Source organism: Ranitomeya variabilis, chromosome 1 (assembly GCF_051348905.1).
Source record: "Ranitomeya variabilis isolate aRanVar5 chromosome 1, aRanVar5.hap1, whole genome shotgun sequence".
Classification (NCBI taxonomy): domain Eukaryota; kingdom Metazoa; phylum Chordata; class Amphibia; order Anura; family Dendrobatidae; genus Ranitomeya; species Ranitomeya variabilis.
In genome coordinates, this window is record NC_135232.1 from 1,166,046,577 (window position 1) to 1,166,067,099 (window position 20,523).

The 20,523-nt window shown below is 52.0% G+C and overlaps 1 protein-coding gene across 2 annotated transcripts in view; it reads left to right on the plus strand.

The window, feature by feature from the left end:
* Nucleotides 1–17,614, plus strand: part of CCDC142 (coiled-coil domain containing 142) — a 100,064-nt gene extending 82,450 nt beyond the window's left edge. For both annotated transcript variants that reach the window (XM_077280470.1, XM_077280471.1), the window contains 9 exons: nt 4,677–5,612; nt 5,857–5,979; nt 9,586–9,726; nt 9,798–9,943; nt 10,028–10,138; nt 10,669–10,783; nt 14,938–15,115; nt 16,397–16,602; nt 17,324–17,614. In XM_077280470.1, the coding sequence (XP_077136585.1) occupies nt 4,677–5,612; nt 5,857–5,979; nt 9,586–9,726; nt 9,798–9,943; nt 10,028–10,138; nt 10,669–10,783; nt 14,938–15,115; nt 16,397–16,602; nt 17,324–17,517 (2,150 nt within the window). In that variant the 3' untranslated portion in view covers nt 17,518–17,614. The remainder of the gene's footprint in view (nt 1–4,676; nt 5,613–5,856; nt 5,980–9,585; nt 9,727–9,797; nt 9,944–10,027; nt 10,139–10,668; nt 10,784–14,937; nt 15,116–16,396; nt 16,603–17,323) is intronic.
* The last annotated feature ends 2,909 nt before the right edge of the window (nt 17,615–20,523 follow it).

Consider the following 20,523-nt stretch of genomic DNA (forward strand, 5'->3'; position numbering starts at 1 on the left):
CCTCTGCTTTCTATCACTAAGCCAGTTACTAACCCATTTACACACATTTTCCCCCAGACCAAACATTCTCATTTTGTGTACCAACCTCTTGTGTGACACGGTGTCAAGATATTCCACATCCAACGACTCACCGTGGTCCAGCCTATAGCTTACCTCTTCATAAAAACTGATTAGATTGGTGTGACAGGAGCGATTCCTCATAAACCCATGCTGATATGGAGTTAAACAGTTATTCTCATTGAGATAATCCAGAATAACATCCTTCAGAAACCCTTCAAATATTTTACCAACAGTAGAGGTTAGACTTACTGGCCTATAATTTCCAGGGTCACTTTTAGAGACCTTTTTGAATATTGGTCCCACATTTGCTATGTGCCAGTCCTGTGGAACAGACCCCGTCCTTATAGAGTCCCTAAAAATAAGAAATAATGGCTTGTCTATTACATTACTTAGTTCTCTTAGTACAAAGAGTACCTGAGGTGGCGTCGCCTTCTGCTTCTCTGGGGTGAGATGGCTTCTCACCTCTCTGTACCGGAGGTGGCGTTTCTCTCTGGGGGGAGATGGCTTCTCACCTCTCTGTACCTGAGGTGGTGTCGCCCTCTGCTTCTCTGGGGGAGATGGCTTCTCGCCTCTCTGTACCGGAGGTGGCGTCTCCCTCTGCTTCTCTGGGGGGAGATGGCTTCTCGCCTCTCTGTACCGGAGGTGGTGTCTCCCTCTGCTTCTCTGGGGGAGATGGCTTCTCGCCTCTCTGTACCGGAGGTGGCGTCTCCCTCTGCTTCTCTGAGGGGAGATGGCTTCTCGCCTCTCTGTACCGGAGGTGGTGTCGCCCTCTGCTTTTCTGGGGGGAGATGGCTTCTCACCTCTCTGTACCGGAGGTGGCATTTCTCTCTGGGGGGAGATGGCTTCTCGCCTCTCAGTACCGGAGGTGGCGTTTCTCTCTGGGGGTAGGTGGCTTCTCGCCTCTCTGTACCGGAGGTGGTGTCGCCCTCTGCTTTTCTGGGGGGAGATGGCTTCTCACCTCTCTGTACCGGAGGTGGCATTTCTCTCTGGGGGGAGATGGCTTCTCACCTCTCTGTACCTGAGGTGGTGTCGCCCTCTGCTTCTCTGGGGGGAGATGGCTTCTCGCCTCTCTGTACCTGAGGTGGTGTCGCCCTCTGCTTCTCTGGGAGGAGATGGCTTCTCGCCTCTCTGTACCGGAGGTGGTGTCGCCCTCTGCTTCTCTGGGGGGAGATGGCTTCTCACCTCTCTGTACCAGAGGTGGCATTTCTCTCTGGGGGGAGATGGCTTCTCGCCTCTCTGTACCGGAGGTGGCGTTTCTTTCTGGGGGGAGATGGCTTCTCGCCTCTCTGTACCGGAGGTGGCATTTCTCTGGGGGGAGATGGCTTCTCACCTCTCTGTACCTGACGTAGCGTGTCTCTCTGGGGAAGATGGCTTCTCACCTCTCTGTACCTGAGGTGGCGTTTCTCTCTGGGGGGAGATGGCTTCTCACCTCTCTGTACCTGAGGAGGCGTTTCTCTCTGGGGGGAGATGGCTTCTCACCTCTCTGTACCTGAGGTGGCGTCTCCCTCTGCTTCTCTGGGGGGAGATGGCTTCTCACCTCTCTGTACCGGAGGTGGCGTCTCCCTCTGCTTCTCTGGGGGGAGATGGCTTCTTGCCTCTCTGTACCTGAGGTGGCGTCGCCCTCTGCTCTGGGGGGAGATGGCTCCTCTCCTCTCTGTACCGGAGGTGGTGTCGCCCTCTGCTCTCTCTGGGGGGGAGATGGCTTCTCACCTCTCTGTACCTGAGGTGGCGTGTCTCTCTGGGGGAGATGGCTTCTCACCTCTCTGTACCTGAGGTGGCGTGTCTCTCTGGGGGGAGATGGCTTCTCACCTCTCTGTACCGGAGGTGGCATTTCTCTCTGGGGGGAGATGGCTTCTCGCCTCTCTGTACCGGAGGTGGCGTTTCTCTCTGGGGGGAGATGGCTTCTCACCTCTCTGTATCGGAGGTGGCGTTTCTCTCTGGGGGGAGATGGCTTCTCACCTCTCTGTACCGGAGGTGGTGTCGCCCTCTGCTTCTCTGGGGGGAGATGGCTTCTCGCCTCTCTGTACCGGAGGTGGTGTCGCCCTCTGCTTCTCTGGGGGGAGATGGCTTCTCACCTCTCTGTACCTGAGATGGCGTTTCTCTCTGGGGTGAGATGGCTTCTCACCTCTCTGTACCTGAGGTGGTGTCGCCCTCTGCTTCTCTGGGGGGAGATGGCTTCTCGCCTCTCTGTACCTGAGGTGGTGTCGCCCTCTGCTTCTCTGGGGGGAGATGGCTTCTCGCCTCTCTGTACCGGAGGTGGTGTCGCCCTCTGCTTCTCTGGGGGGAGATGGCTTCTCGCCTCTCTGTACCGGAGGTGGTGTCGCCCTCTGCTTCTCTGGGGTGAGATGGCTTCTCACCTCTCTGTACCTGAGGTGGCGTGTCTCTCTGGGGTGAGATGGCTTCTCACCTCTCTGTACCTGAGGTGGTGTCGCCCTCTGCTTCTCTGGGGGGAGATGGCTTCTCGCCTCTCTGTACCTGAGGTGGTGTCGCCCTCTGCTTCTCTGGGGGGAGATGGCTTCTCGCCTCTCTGTACCGGAGGTGGTGTCGCCCTCTGCTTCTCTGGGGGGAGATGGCTTCTCGCCTCTCTGTAACGGAGGTGGTGTCGCCCTCTGCTTCTCTGGGGTGAGATGGCTTCTCACCTCTCTGTACCTGAGGTGGCGTGTCTCTCTGGGGGGAGATGGCTTCTCACCTCTCTGTACCGGAGGTGGCATTTCTCTCTGGGGTGAGATGGCTTCTCGCCTCTCTGTACCGGAGGTGGCGTTTCTCTCACCCTTTGCACACCCCATATTCCTCCGCATAGTGTAATGCACACCCCATATTCCTCCGCATAGTATAATGCACACCCCATAATCCTCCGAATAGTATAATGCACACCCCATATTCCTCCGCATAGTATAATGCACACCCCATAATCCTCCGCATAGTATAATGCACGCCCCATATTCCTCCGCATAGTATAATGCACACCCCATAATCCTCCGCATAGTATAATGCACACCCCATATTCCTCCGCATAGTATAATGCACACCCCATAATCCTCCGCATAGTATAATGCACACCCCATATTCCTCCGCATAGTGTAATGCACACCCCATAGTCCTCCGCATAGTATAATGCACACCCCATAATCCTCCGCATAGTATAATACACCCGCCAGAGTCCTCGGCTCAGCGTCGGGCACTCCCCATAGTATAAATGGGAGAGGGATGGAGAGTATCCACTGCTCTGGATGATGTGTTCTTCTGGGCCATCCCAGGTTCACCTGCACTGTCTGAGGTTTCCTGTAGCCTTTCTGGGCCTTCAGTGTAGGAGGTGTTGGGGTGAAACTTTGCTGTTTCCGGTTTTCCTCTCTTTTGTGGGGAGGGGGTGATTAAGGGCTCCTGTGGAGATACGGGGGTCAGTGGGTGCTCTTGTCCGCTAGCCCAGATGTCTTTAGAAAGACTGCATGGACCAGGGCTCATACCACTGAATGCCCGCTCTATCTCCCCGTGGGCAGCACTCTGCTCAGACAACACAGGGTGAGGGTAACACAATATGGCAATACTTTATTGAACCACAACACACAATAGCAAACAGAACAGTACCAGAGTCTTACCCTTCCGCTGGCTCGCCGGGATTAGAGCTGCTTCGTGTTGCATACCCCACCCCACACACCAGTGGCTCCTCGCTTTTGGCAGGACCCCACAGCAAAGAGGTAATGACAAGCTTAGGAAGCTAACCGAGAGCGGTGAGGTATGTGGCCAGGTGACCCGATTGTCCCAACCTGGATTCTTTAAGATGTCTCTGAGGTTTCAGTGATGGTCAATGAAGCAGTCCTGTTTTCTTCCAGCTGGGGCCGTGGTCCCCTAAGCGGACTTCCTGAAGAGTCACCCCGACCAGAAGAAAAAGTGTCTTTATATACAGGTGCTTCTCGCCAAATTAGAATACCATCAAAAAGTTAATTTATTTCAGTTCTTCGATACAAAAAGTGAATCGCATATATTCTATAGAGTCATTACACACAGAGTGATCTATTTCACGTGTTGATGATTATGGCTGATAGCCAATGAAAACCCAAAAGTCATGATGATATTCGAATTTTGTGAGAAGCACCTGTAGTTCACAACTGGCCTACAACCAGCATCCAGATGTCAGAGAGAGATGTGAATGAGGCCAACCTGCATTGTTTCATTATGTCAGCTATTTGCATAGTTTTTCCTCCTCTTTTTGGGAAGGCCAAGAAACTGGCTGGCATAAACAATGTAAGTAATCAACACATCAGCCGTCATCATTGTTCAGTGGCCATGCAAATTACTGTTTAAGCAAAGATAACAGAAGATAAACTGTAGGAAATAATATTAGACTTAAATATTCGTCCTACAAGAAGAGTTAGTACTTTAGAGAACAGTTTATGATTCTGGGACAACACAATTTACGTCTGCCATAATTAAGAAGAAATGCTGTGTCGTCACAGCTCCTTTGCTCTCTTGAGATGGGGAGGGTTGTGGATCATCTTGTTTCTTTGGGGGCGGTGTTTAGCGCTACAGAAGGGCGGTCTTCTGATGTCCATTGAGGGTCCTGATCTTTAGTGGCCCTTTGTTTTCTCAGTGAACTGTTTGCGTCCTTTACCTTTTAGGTTTCGCCTCCTCGCCCCTGTCTCCAGTCCTGTTTCGGTGTGATGTCATCGGTGAAGGGGAAGAGCTGACATCGAGTGTTGTCGGGAGACACGATGCATCACTGCGGTTCCTACGCCAGCAGCGGCACCTGCTCTCTTTGTCGCGGGAGTTTGTGGTCCATCAGATGCGAGTACTGGAGTATTATAAGACAGTGGTGTGGAGGCCGCTCTCTGGACTGGAGGCCGCTTGTCTCAGGCTGCGGGAACTGTGTCATGACGGTGCAGTGCTGCAGAGGAGGGTCCAAGCGAATCAGCTCCTGTGCCCGCTCTCCGCCCCTGTACGTCGGGCCCTTCAGACCATGCACAGAAAGCTGCACCTCATTTCTGTGAAGGCCACCATTGTGGCAGGGAAGCTGGTGCTGAGTGCAGTGCGATGTGCGGCCCGTCTACCTGAGGAGGTCCCGGGGGGTCTGTTCCGCACTCTGACCCTTTACAACAAAGTTATAGCTGATGTATCAACATGGGCCTCGTCGGGGGCAGAGATGCTGCCAATATCTGTCACCACATCCCTGGAGATTGTGGCGGAGGAGCGTGCGTGGCTGCTGGCTGGACGCTTCTCCTCACAGGCTGGCCTGCGACATTGGCTGGTGGATGTCCTGAAGGGAGAGACGGGGTCTTCAGAGGTGGGAGAAACTCTCTTCTCTTGCCTGAAGACCCTCATCAGGGAAGATCTGGGTCAGGTCTCCCCTCTACTGGAGATGCTGGCCGGTCCGGACCATGTGGTATGGAGCCTCCTGTATGAGAAGTACTGCAGCTACCTGTGGCCCCTCCTATGTGCCCATCTGTACCAGGCCTTGTACCCAGGTAGACGAGGAGTCCATGCACTGCCTGCCCTGACGCCATGTACGGTGGGGGTTAGAACCATCATCCAACTACTAATCCGCCTGCTGAAAACCGGTAGGTGATGTTACAGGAGAACTTGCCGGAGTCCTGGTTCTGATGTGGCTATCGTAGTCTTTGACAGGTCAGGGGCCCCTCTATATAGCTGTCCTGGGGGGGGCTCCTTCTCCCTATTGTCAGTCCCTCCCAAGGTTGGGTGGGGGGGCTTCTCTCATTGCAGTGGACCTGGGCAGTAGCACACCACCCGTCATTATCTCTTATATTGGGTTGTGATTTGAGTCATGTCTGGTGATTATCACAGATGCTGTCCCTGAGCGGGGCCGAGAGCAGAGCCGAGAGCTGGACCGAGAGCAGAGCCGAGAGTGGGGCCATCTCCTCTGCCATCAGCTACTTTGTACCACGGCCCTAATCTCCTGGGACAGAGGTAAGGGGGGGTGCAGAACATGGTGACCTCTGTTGTGTGTGGGGGCGCAGCATGCGGTGAGATCCGTTGTGGGGGGATGCAGCATGCGTTGAGATCTGTTGTGGGGGGATGCAGCATGCGGTGAGATCTGCGTGTTTGTTGGGGGAGTGTATACCGCATGAGGTGAGATGGGGGAAGCACACTTAGATCTGTGCGGGGTGCAGCATGCGGGCATATCTGTTGTGGGGGGATGCAGCATGCGGTGAGATCTGCGTGTTGGGGGTGTACAACGCATGTGGTGAAATGGGGGAAGCACAGATTGAGATCTGTGAGGGGGGCACAGCATATGGTGAGTTTGGGGGGGTGCAGCATGCGGTGAAATCAGTGTGAGGGGCACACTGATTTATTTATTTATATAGCACCATTAATTCCATGGTGCTGTACATGAGAAATGGGTTACATACAGGGTTATAGATATCATTTACAGTAAACAAATTTACAGTGACAGACTGGTACAGAGGGTAGAGAGGACCCTGTCCTTGCGGACTTAAATTCTATGGGATAATGGGGAAGAGACAAAAGGTTGGGAATGCGGCAGCTCGGGTGGTTGGTGACGTGGCAGCTCAAGTGGTTGGTGAGGCGGCAGAATGGTTATTTCAGGCTGTAAGCTTTCCTGAAGAGATGGGTTTTCAGGTTCCGTCTGAAGGATCTGACAGTGGTGGATAATCGGACTTGTTGAGGCACAGAATTGCAGAGGATGGGGGATATTCGGGAGAAATCTTAGAGGCGGTTGTGTGAGGAACGAATAAGTGTGGAGGAGAGTAGGAGGTCTTTGGAGGATCGAAGATTACGTGAGGGAAGATATTGGGAGATTAGTTCAGAGATATAGGGAGGGGACAGGTTGTGGATGGCTTTGTAGATCAGTGTTAGTAGTTTGAACCTGATTCGTTGGGAAATTGGGAGCCACTGGAGGGATTTGCAGAGGGGAGAAACAGGGGAGTAGCGAGATGGATTAGTCGGGCAGCAGAGTTGAGGACGGACTGGAGTGGTGCAAGAGAGTTAGCGGGGAGGCCACAGAGGAGGGTGTTGCAGTAGTCGAGGCAGGAGATGATGAGGGCATGCACAAGAGTTTTAGTAGATGGAGGGCTGAGGAAGGGACGGATTCAAATATTTTTGAGTTGGAGGCGACAGGAGGTGGCAAGAGTTTTGACGTGCGGTTTGAAGGACTGGGCAGAGTCAAGTGTTACTCCGAGGCCGCTGATTTCTGGTGCAGGAGAGAACGTGATGCCGTTTACCATAATAGATAGATCAGGTAGGGGGGATACGCAAGATGGAGGAAAGATGATGAGTTCAGTTTTGTCTACATTGAGTTTTAGGAAGCGAGAGTTGAAGAAGGAGGATATGGCTGATAGACACTCCGGGATTCTGGACAGCAGAGAGGTGACATCTGGGCCAGAGAGGTAGATCTGATTGTCATCAGCATACAGGTGGTACTAGAAGCCATGGGACTTTGAGTTGTCCTAGGCCAAGGGTATAGATGGAAAAAAGTAGGGTCCCAGGACAGCCTTGAGGGACGCCAACAGAGAGAGGGCGGAATGAGGAGGTATTGTGGGAGTGGGAAATGCTAAATGTGCGGTCAGAAAGGTATGAAGCAATCCAGGACAGGGCAAGGTCTTTAATATCAAGGGAAGAAAGAATCTGTAGCAGTAGGCAGTGGTCGACTGTGTCGAAAGCAGAGGACAGGTCGAGAAAGAGGAGGATGGAGAACTGTCTGTTAGCTTTGGCTGTGAGTAAGTCCTTAGTAATTTTGGTCAGGGCAGTTTCGGTGGAGTGGTGGGGGTGGAAGCCAGATTGGAGGTTGTCAAGGAGAGAGTTAGATGAGAGGTGGGAGGAAAGTTGAACATGGACATGCTGCTCAAGGAGTTTGGAAGCAAACGGGAGCAGTGATATGGGGCGATAGCTTGGCATAGCAGTTGGGTAAAGATTAGTTTTTTTGAGAATAGGTGTGACGGTGGCATGTTTGAAGGCAAAGGGGAATGTACCAGAAGATAGCAGCGATAGGTTGAAGAGATGGGTTAGGGCTGGAATGACATGTTAGTGAGGTTGGGGAGCAGGTGGGAAGGGATGAGGTCAAGTGCACAGGTGGTGAGGTGTGATTTGGATAGGAGGGGAGTAAGCTCTCCTTCAGCTCTCCTTCACTGATGTTGGAGAGGGAGGTTATTAGGGAAGGGCAGAGGTCTGGTATATGGAGTGGTTGGGGTGATGGAACAGTAAAGGTTTGCCGCCTTTGTTCGATCTTATTTTTGAAGTAGGTGGCAAAGTCCTCGGCAGAGATGAGGGGAGTTAGAGGTGGCAGTGGTGGGCGGAGGAGAGAGTTGAATGTGTAGAACAGTTATTTTGGGTTGAGGGATAATGAAGATACAAGGTTTGTGAAATAGGTCTGTTTAGCAGAGGTGAGGGCTAATTTGAAGGCAAGTGTAGCTTGTTTGAAAGCAGTGAAGTCGTCTGGCAGGTGTGCTTTCTTACAAATGTTGCTCCGCATCCCTGGATGCTTGTCGAAGTTTTTTGGTGAGATTGTTGTGCCAGGGTTGGCTATTGATTTGTCGCACTTTACCATGCAAGAGAGGGACGACTGAGTCTATGGCTGATGTGAGGGTAGCATTATAGAAAGTGGTGGCACTGTCCGTGTCGTGGAGTGAAGATATGGAGGACATAGGTAGAAGAGAGTCTGAGAGTCTATGAATGTCTAGGTGTGCAAGGTTTCTGCGAGGATGTGTTAGTGGCTGGATATGGGGGTGGGTGGGGAGGACAGGGATGAGAAGGTGAGTAGATGGTGGTCAGATAAGGGGAAGTGAGAGGTTGTGAGATTAGATAAGGAACAGAGGCGGGTGAAGATGAGGTCTAGTGTATGTCCGTCTGTGTGGGTGGCTGTGGAGGACCACTGAGTAAGTCCAAAGGACAGGATCTTGGAGGCTACTGGCTGGCGGGTGTCAGTAGGGATATTAAAGTCGCCCACAATGATGGTGGGGATGTCAGCATAGAGAAAGTGAAGAAGCCAGGTGGAGAATTGGTAAATGAAGGCGGTGGCTGAGCCCGGTGGTCGGTACATGACAGCCATTTGGAGATTAGAGGGAGAGTAGATACGGACAGAGTGAGCCTCGAAATAAGGGAGGGTGGGGGTTGGATAGGGTTGAAGTAACAGTTTTTAGAAAGAAGAAAACCCACTCCTCAGCCATGTCTGTTGCCAGAGCGAGGAGTGTGGGTAAAGTGGAGGCCACCGTAACTCAGTGCAGTAGGGGAGGCTGTGTTGGGGGGCCTCAGCCAGGTCTCAGTGAGGGCCAGGAAGGAAAGGTGGGAAGTAAAGAGGTCGTGGCAGCATGTGGTGAGATCTGTTGGGGGTGCAGCATGTGGTGAGATCTGTTGGCGGGGCAGCATGTGGTGAGATTTGTGTGGGGGTGCAGCATGCGGTGAGTTCAAGGGGGGTACAGCATGCGGTTAGTTCGGGGAGATGGGTGCAGCCTGCATTTGAGATCTGTGGGTGTTGGGCTGTCTTCAGCACGCGGAGAGGCCTCTGGGGGGATTGTGTTACATGTGGCTGCCACAGGCTCTGACCTTTGTGCTCTACAGGGATGTGTCGGGCATTGAGCTTGGCTCTTACAGATAAATGTGTGATGGATGATGGAGACGACAGGAAGCACAGCAGAACCTCTGCAGCCCTCGTCACAGTGTGTCAGGAGGTGACGGTGCTGCTGCGCGCTCTGAGCTCCGGTAAGATGCCACCATTGCGAGGTCTGTGCCAGTGTCACCTGGAGCCTCTGACCTCATTGTTTCTGTGGCAGGTGATGTCTCTGGTCATCTTGGTGTCCTCAGCCGCTCTGTGACGTCTCTGCAGCTCTGCGATCTGTGGCTGAGGAGCCGCTCTCAGTTGTATGTGAGCTCCGGCTCCGTCCGTCACCTGCTGCTGATCAGTCATGGGGACGTGCCGGTAAGACGTCTGGGGAGGGGGTGCTGTAGTTTCCTCTTGGGTCCTGATATTCGATGTGATCTTGTGGTTCTGATGTAACCTCAGGTGATAAAGGCGCAGCTGCGCAGAGTAACCGCTGCCGCACACAGCATGGATCGGTCTTCTGTGTGTCAACAACTGTGCGTGAGGCTGCAGGACGTGGCCGAGAGCCTGGAGGTGAGTGACCGGCCCCTGCTGCACTTGTGCCCTCATTGCCTCTAAGTCAGAGGTGTCAAACTGCATTCCTCGAGGGCCGCCAACAGGTCATGTTTTCAGGATTTCCTTAGCATTCCACAAGGTGCTGGAATCATTCTGTGCAGGTGATTAAATTATCACCTGTGCAATACAAGGAAATCCTGAAAACATGACCTGTTGGCGGCCCTCGAGGAATGCAGTTTGACACCTCTGCTCTAAGTGACAACAGATTAGAAGGAAAGCTGCGTTCTGCATTCTGGACAGACGTCTGTGCTCTTCCTCCCGCAGCTCTCCGGGGATTTATTGCCATGTTAGAGAACACTGGGGTCCACAATGAAATGATCAGAGCAGGCGTTCACACGTCCCTTCTGCACTGATGTAGGAGAGCAGCGACAGTCGCCAGGGTCCGACATGTGGCTGTGGAAATGGACAGCCCATGTCATCTATTATGATGAGAAGGCAGAGCCTGTCTTTAGTGATTTAGGGCCGCTATTATGTCCTCTCCTTTGTAGGGTGTGGCCTTGAGTTTGCCCCGCCTTCTGGACTCTATGTGCTCTCATCAAGCTCAGGAGGCTTTCCAGCACATGATGCCAGCCGGACGTCACTGGAGAGGGAAGGTTACACGTGGTAAGTGTCAGGGGCTGACTGGCAAATTTTGGCCTGGGGGGCAAGCACACAGCAGTGGCCCATGAGTAGCGGCTCATCCTTGAAGGGGTTGTTGGATCTTATGCTACATGTCTACAGACACTATGTGTGAATCCTCATATCGTGCGCACTGTGCGCTGTGAAGATTCTCTGGTGCTGGCAACAGGTGGTCTTGTGACTGCAAGCATGCGATATATATATATTCCCAGCCACATTTCGACTAGACTGTTTTGGGCCTTGTTCAATACAGTTGCATTAGGCCATGCAAGTCTAGTCGACATGTGACCGCATGTATGCAAATCACAAACTTACAACCACACACCCGCCAAATGACCACAGCTCTGCGAGCAATGTGAGAAGCACAAGTCTTCAGTCCATAGAATGACACAGAGTGAATGCACCAATGACACACACACACGCACAGCCCCACTGTATAATGACACACACACGCACAGCCCCACTGTGTAATGACAGACACGCACAGCTCCACTGTATAATGACACACACACGCACAGCTCCACTGCATAATGACACGCACTCACAGCCCCACTGTATAATGACACACACGCACAGCCCCACTGTATAATCACACCCACAGCCCCACTGTATAATGACACACACGCACAGCCCCACTGTATAATGACACACACACGCACAGCCCCACTGTATAATGACACACACACGCACAGCCCCACTGTATAATGACACAGAGTGAATGCACCAATGACACACACACACGCACAGCCCCACTGTATAATGACACACACACGCACAGCCCCACTGTATAATGACACACACACGCACAGCTCCACTGTATAATGACACACACGCACAGCCCCACTGTATAATGACACACACACGCACAGCCCCACTGTGTAATGACAGACACGCACAGCTCCACTGTATAATGACACACACACGCACAGCCCCACTGTGTAATGACAGACACGCACAGCTCCACTGTATAATGACAGACACACACTCACAGCCCCACTGTATAATGACACACACGCACAGCCCCACTGTATAATGACAGACACACGCACAGCTCCACTGCATAATGACACACACTCATAGCCCCACTGTATAATGACACACACGCACAGCCCCACTGTATAATGACAGACACACGCACAGCTCCACTGCATAATGACACACACTCACAGCCCCACTGTATAATGACACACACGCACAGCCCCACTGTATAATGACAGACACACGCACAGCCCCACTGCATAATGACACACACACAGCCCCACTGTATAATGACACACATGCACAGCCCCACTGTATAATGACACGCACAGCCCCACTGTATAATGACACACACACAGCCCCACTTTATAATGACCCACACACACAGCCCCACTGTATAATGACAGGCACATGCACAGCCCCACTGTATAATGACAGGCACACGCACAGCCCCACTGTATAATGACACACACGCACAGCCCCACTGTATAATGACACGCACAGCCCCACTGTATAATGACACACACACAGCCCCACTTTATAATGACACACACACAGCCCCACTTTATAATGACCCACACACACAGCCCCACTGTATAATGACAGGCACACGCACAGCCCCACTGTATAATGACGCACACGCACAGCCCCACTGTATAATGACAAACACACACAGCCCCACCATATAATGACATACACACACCCACAGCCCCACTGTATAATGACAGGCACACATATCCCCACTGTATAATGACACACACTCACCACAGCCCCACTGCATAATGACACACACACGCACAGCCCCACTGTATAATGACACACACACGCACAACCCCACTATATAATGACAGGCACACACATCCCCACTGTATAATGACACACACACGCACAGCCCCACTGCATAATGACACTCACGCACAGCCTCACTGTATAATGACACACACGCACAGCCCCACTGTATAATGACACACACACATGCACAGCCACACTGTATAATGACATACACACACAGCCCCACTGTATAATGGCAGGCATATGCACAGCCCCACTGTATAATGACACACATGCACCACAGCCCCACTGTATAATGACACACATGCACAGCCCCACTGTATAATGACACACGCACAGCCCCACTGTATAATGACAGGCACATGCACAGCCCCACTGTATAATGACACATACGCACAGCCCTACTGTATAATGACACACACAGCCCCACTGTATAATGACAGGCACACGCACAGCCCCACTGTATAATGACAGGCACATGCACAGCCCCACTGTATAATGACACATACGCACAGCCCTACTGTATAATGACACACACAGCCCCACTGTATAATGACAGGCACACGCACAGCCCCACTGTATAATGACACATACGCACAGCACTACTGTATGACACACGCACAGCCCCACTGTATAATGACATACCCACACAGCCCCACTGTATAATGACACACGTACAACACCACTGTATACTGACACACACACGCATAGCGCCACTGTATAATGACACACACACAGCCCCACTGTATAATGACAGGCACACGCACAGCCCCACTTTATAATGACAGGCACACGCACGGCCCCACTGTATAATGACACACGCAGCTCACACACACACGCAGCTCACACACACGCAGCTCACACACACGCAGCTCACACACACGCAGCTCACACAGCTCACACACACACAGCTCACACACGCAGCTTACGCACACACGCAGCTCACGCACACACACAGCTCACACACGCAGCTCACACACACGCAGCTCACACACACACGCAGCTCACACGCACGCAGCTCACACACACAGCTCACACACACAGTTCACACACGCAGCTCACACACACGGAGCTCACACACACGCAGCTCACACACACGCACAACCCCACTGTATAATGACATACCCACACAGCCCCACTGTATGATGCACATGTACAGCCCCACTGTATGATGCACATGTAGAGCCCCACTGTATAATGACACACATGCACAGCCCCACTGTATAATGACACACACACACACAGCCCCACTGTATAATGACAGGCACATGCACAGCCCCATTGTATAATGACAGGCACACGCACAACCCCACTGTATAATGACACACACACGCACAGCCCCACTGTATAATGACAGGCACACGCACGGCCCCACTGTATAATGACACACACATGCAGCTCACACGCACGCAGCTCACACACACACGCAGCTCACACACACAGCTCACACGCAGCTCACACACACGCAGCTCACACACATGCACACAGCTCACACACACACAGCTCACACACAGCTGACGCTCGCAGCTCACACACGCAGCTCACACACATGCACACAGCTCACACATTCGCAGCTCACACACGCAGCTCACACACACGCAGCTCACACACACGGCTCACACACGCACAGCCCCACTGTATGACGCACATGTACAGCCCCACTGTATAATGACACACACAGCCCCACTGTATAATGACAGGCACACACAGCCCCACTGTATAATGACACACACATGCAGCTCACACGCATGCAGCTCACACACACAGCTCGCACAGACGCAGCTCACACACGCACGCAGCTTACACACACACGAAGCTCACACACATGCAGCTCACAGCTCACACACACACAGCTCATACACACCAGTTACCTCATACACACATCACACACTCTCCTCTGGTGCAGGGGCGGCTGATGTCCGTGTGCAGCTCTTCAGTTTCTCCTGCTCACAGCTCTGCACTGTCCCGGCACCTCCCCCGTCTCTCCTCTGCCGGGATAGCAGATAAGAGTAGGAGAAGCCGGAGCTCCGTGCACACACAGGCCGGTGTGCTGACCTTTCATCTTGGCTGCTGGCTCTCTCCCTCAGAGTGGCAGTGGCGCATAGGAGCTTGCTCATCACATACCCCTGCAGCCTGCATGTCAGGGCTGCTGGCGGGATGACACCACCGCGCACTACAGGTGTGCTATGTATTACAGTCACTGCCAGTCCTCCAGCGGCCCTGTGGAGTTGCTTAGACACCGGCCCGGGGGGCATATGCATTTCTGCCACACGGCCCAGTCCGCCCCTGGTAAGTGTCATGGAGATGGGTTGTTGTATAACCCGTGGAATGAGACTGGCTGACATCTTCCTCCTATGTTTTCCTCTTAGCTCCTGACTTGGTTCCCAGTGAGTATGCCGAAGCCGCCATTACTTCCGTGCTGGTGCCAGTTCTGGAAGGAGTCCATAAACTCACATCAGAGGAGCAAATGTCTGCGGTGTCTGGTGCTGTCGGGGCCTTTATGGAAGCCTGGCTGGGACATATTCTGCAAGAGAGGATGAGATTCAGGTATGTAATGAGTGGGAGCATCATGTCCCGAGACCCTGGAAATACATCTCAGGAATTTGTTTCCCTTGTTGTATGAAGAGCAGCTATATTCTGTGTATCCTGGGTCCTGTCCCGAAGAAGGCTCATTGTGTTTGGGGAAGACAGGTCTTCCAGTTCTGAGAATGCTCATTGTGTTTGGCGTCTGCTGGCTCTGGGAAAGGCTCATTGTGTTTGGCGTCTGCTGGCTCTGGGAAAGGCTTGTTGTGTTTCACGTCTGCTGGCTCTCGGAAAGACTCGTCGTATTTAGTGTCTGCTGGCTCTGGGAAAGGCTCGTCGTGTTTAGGGTCTGCTAGCTCTGGGAAAGTCTTGTCTATGTTGTCTGATGGCTCTGGGAAAGGCTCGTCATGTTTGGAGTGTTTGCTGGCTCTGGGAAAGGCTTGTTGTGTTTGGGGTTTGCAGGCTCTGGGAAAGACTTGTTGTGTTTGGCGTCTGCTGGCTCTGGGAAAGGCTTGTTGTGTTTGGCGTCTGCTGGCTCTGGGAAAGGAAGGCTCATTGTGTTTGGCGTCTGCTGGCTCTGGGAAAGGAAGGCTTCTTGTGTTTGGCGTCTGCTGGCTCTGGGAAAGGCTTCTTGTGTTTGGCGTCTGCTGGCTCTGGGAAAGGCTTGTTGTGTTTGGCGTCTGCTGGCTCTGGGAAAGGCTTGTTGTGTTTGGGGTTTGCTGCCTCTGGGAAAGGCTTGTCGTGTTTGGGGTCTACTGGCTCTGGGAAAGGAAGGCTCGTGTTTGGTGTCTGCTGGCTCTGGGATAGGCTTAGGGTGTTTGGGATCTGCTGGCTCTGGGAAAGGAAGGCTAGTGTTTGGCGTCTGGTGGCTCTGGGAAAGGAAGGCTCGTTGTGTTTGGCGTCTACTGGTGCTGTGAAAGGCTTGTCGTGTCTGCTGACTCTGGGGTAGGCTCATGTTTGACATTTGCTGGCTCTGGGGAAGTCTCATCGTGATTGGTGTCTCTTGGTTTTGGGGAAGGCTTGTCATGTTTGGTGGCTTCTGGCTCTGGGGAAGGCTTGTCGTGTTTTGCTTTGGGGAAGGCTTGTCATGATTGGCATCTGCGGACTCTGAGGAAGGTTCGTCCTGTTTGGTATCTACCAGCTCTGGCGAAGGCTTGTCGTGTTTGCCGGCTTTGGGGAAGGCTTGTTGTGTTTGGCATCTCCTGGCTCTGGGGAAGGCTCGCTGTGTTTGCTGTCTGCTGGCTCTGGGGAAGGCTAACTCTTTCCATGTCCGCTGTCTCTTCACCTCACAAGTTGTGCTCTTAGTTTGCAGGGGGCGCTCCAGCTTCGGTGTGACTTTGAGCTTGTGCGCGAGCTGCTGAAGTCTCCAGCATCGGGAATGTCTCCGGAGGTTGTCCAGGTGGCACTGTCTCTCCCAGTTTTCCAGCAGGCAGATAATGCCATTGTGTGCCTCCTGCAGCAACCGTCTCATAAGGCGTACTTGCAGTCTTCCGGCTGCTCTGTCTTCTGCTGTGAGTAAGACACTCATCGTCTTTGTGTCTCTCGTGTCATTTTTTTGTTAATCCTTAACATATTGTCTGTCTGATTTTTAATATTTCTGATAATGGAGCCTTAGAAGGGCTTGTTTTGTGGAACACGTTTTTCCATACAGTGTCCTGGTAAATGATACATGAGGATGGGGGACGTCTACGTCCACACCACAGTGATGTTGCTGAACTTGTAGTGTGGGTTTTATTTTTTTTTTTCTTTCTTTAAAAAAAAAAAAAAGTCTCCAACTCCTGAGACCTGAAACATGTCCATTTTCTGTCGCTGGAGTTGCATTTTGCCATTGTTGTGATACCATTTTGGGTCCAACCTTTTACTCGCTTCTTGTCAGGTTGTTGTTTTTTTTTTTCTAGAGAAATGGAGTGATTTGAATTCATTTTCTATTTATTTTTAGCCTCTGGCTGGACTTCATAGAAGACCACCAGCAGAGCAAGCACAGGATGCTCATCATGCTTCCAGGTGTCATGGCAACGCATTGGCATGCCACGATTTCGTGGAGCTACTTTTACTCCTCAGAACTTCACAAATTAAATGCCACTGTGAGATTGCCAGCAGCATTTATAGGTGTTACTGGCAGATCTGGCTATGCTTACATGTTATGGCCGTCATCTCCCAGGTATGATGGAGGCTCAGATCCTGCCACCATAGAAGGTACTGATTTCTGATTTCTGTTTTTTCCCTATGCAGGTCCTCCCCTGTGTCGCACCGCTGTGGAGAGCGTATCTGACAGCCTGCAAAGCCTAGACAGCCTGGGCCGCAGAGTATGGAGCCATAATTATCCAGCACATCGGCCAAGGCACAGCCATGACTCCTACCTTCCGCATAACCAGCGCCAGTGGCTCTCGCTGCGCCTCCACAAGAGCTGGACAGGGCTGGGCTGAGCTGTGGTAGGGGCCGTGGACGAAGGAGACAATCGCCTGTAATAACTTATTATTTTATACCCCAAAAGTCTATTTTATTAAATATTTCTTATATTTCTGATAACCATCGTTGTTGTCACTGTCTTCCCATCTCTCGTGGATGGCTGATGCTGGCCAAAAGGTGTGAGAAGGGCAGGAAGAGCCGCAGGGTGTATGATGATGGCGGAGTGCTTCCCACTGGCAATGACAAATCACATGTCGGCACGAAAGCTAGCTGTCTCCAATAACAATACGGTCGCATGCAGCCTGCATCGTTGTGGTTCACATCATGACAAGAAAAAAGTCAATGTCCCTCGTTGTGTAATCTGCACCGTATCACCAGTCTGCTCACGTCACTCCATATTTATCAGATGTTGCACTTTAAAGGCATCGTTCACTGTCTGTTAGTGCAGCTTCCATCACACACTGCCCCGTGCTCAGGTGTGACCAGACCGTCCATCAGTGGCCATTGTATGGGCAGAAATGCTGCTCAGTAGTGATGAGAGAGCGTGCTGGTCTCTGCTCGCTAATCACTTGACTATCAGGGTGCTTGAGATTCTTGTTACTCTGCGAATATTTTTGATTGCTCGCGTTCAAGCTCGAGTCCGTGCCTCACATGTTTGGCAATTGTTAGCTAATAAACTTGTGGGATTGACTGCCAGTCACTGTTATGTGGTAGCCATGTTGGTAGTGGCATTACTGTAATTGGCTGGCCGCATAGCGTCATCGGGTCTATATAAGACCTGTGACGCTATGCTCGGCACAGTGTACCAATGGAAACAGACTGAGCACGGAGAGATGCTGCTTGAACGAAGGACAGAGTTAGCTGCATATAGGTAGGGATAAAACACAATTCATATTTCAGTCAGAACAACCATCCTTCTTAGGGCTAATGATAATAGTAATACTGCTGTTAGCAGCACTTAGGAGAGATTGTGCTGAAGGGATTGTGTAGGACTTGATACAGGGAATTGTTTGTCCTTTCTGCTGCAACTCAGACCAAAACCCCTTCTCAGGGCTAAGAATATTCTTTTTGCTCTTAAACCAACATATTTTTCTGAGCAGAGAAATATTATACACCATTTATACTGCGGCAGTTGTGCATCAAAAGTTACAGCCAGACTTGCTTGGTTAGCAATAGCAAGGTGAAACTGCCTGCCGCGAGAGCACAACACTCACACACATCATGTCGATCTGTCTTCCTGTCCCACTTATTGTAGGGGGGTGCGAAAAACCACTCTTGAAGCTAGACCAGTGTGAAAAGTTTGTTGGATTGATAGCATATAATGCTTCCAGTCACTTTGCCAGCACCACCCTGTCTTCCACACGGTCCAGTATCAGTAGATGTAATTCTGGACCACATAAACCTCATCCTGATCATCCTTCCTCCCACCATGCTTAGTGCCCGGAGACAAGTGATCCCACAATTGGACTCTCTGAAGAGCTGTTCACATTTCCATTTATGGATTTTGGCCTCTTGCTCTGCCCGTTTCAAGCGGGACATGAGGAGATCCAAGGTAGCGATGACCAAATTTTTGAGCAGCCACAGTCACAAGCAGGCGACAGTGAGAAAATCCAATTACTGAGAGGTGGATGATGGTGAGACACAATTGCCAACAAGTGATGTTGTTATGATAGCAAGTCAGGAGGAGGACCAGGGTGCGGAAGTGGAAGACAAGGTGGTGGACGATGAAGTCACTAACCCAACCTGGGAAGGTGACATACCCTGCACCTGTCATTGCACACTTGCAACCACCGTCAGTGTCCATGTCCTTGTACCAGTGCAGTGTTCAGTTGTCCCTACCCCAGTCCTTGGAACGCAAGCATAATTACACAGCCAGCCACCCACCCACAGGCCACAATACTAAACTACATTTCTAGACTGCTTGTCCTGGTAATGTTGCTGTTTAGGCTTGTGGAGACGAAAGCTTTACACAACCTCATGGTGGCGACCATCCCTCTGTACTCGGTCCACAGCCACCACTATTTTCCCCGGTGTGCCGTCCCTGCTTTAGGGTGTGTCATGGTTGTGGACGGGGTTCCTTCCCTGTCCTCTCTGGGTTAATTTGTATAGCCTCCTCCTGGTTTGGGGAGAGCTATATTTACCCCTCTTCGTCTGGGGATCCTTGTCAGTGATACATCTATTCTGGCTGTGTGTCTGACCCCCTGGTGTGCTTGCATACTGTGTAGTCTGTTTGCCTTCTCGTGTATCATCTGGTCCGTGTTCTCGTTCTGTGCATTGCTTTGTCATTCCGTGCTTACTGTCTGTTTCTGGCTCTGACCTTCGGCTTGGTACTCTTACTAATCTCCTGTCTGCCCTGTTTGTACTGCACCACTATCTCCGGTTACCTGATCTTTTTCTATGTCCTGACCACTCTCAGCGTCTCGTCCTTTAGTACTTCATCGACCTCCTTACTTGACTTTAACATGTTCAGACTACTTTACGGTTTCACTGCTCGGCGTCTGGCTCCGCCTCCGGCCCCTCCCCTGGTGGTCACATGTTTCAGGTCCTGCACTCTGGCAGGTAAGCTCACCACAGTGCTCCCCTCTCACCCCCCTGTTCTTCTGTATCTCGTGCACAGACTCCTCAGTGTAAGATGTCACGCTCACGCCCTGACTGGTGGGTGCGAGCTCGGGGGGTTTGTGGCCCCACTGTGCCACGAACCAGACTGCCCTGGAAGGGGTGTAACTATGACAGCTGCCTTGGTCTTCGCTGGAGCCTCTGATTGTGAGGTCAGACTTGTGCGGCAGGCAGCTGCTAGGTGCTACTCCAGGGTGGTGTCTGGCTGTGGCTGCTGATCCCACTTGGGAAACAGGAACACCAGGATTGGTGCAGGCATCAGGCAGGACTGGCAGATGAGCTCGGATGAAACGCAGACGAGTAGGCTGGCACGGCTGAGACACAGGGCTGGCAGAGACACAGGGCTTGCAGGAATGGCAGAGACACAGGTGTTATGATCCTGGTGGTTAGAACACATGAACTGACCT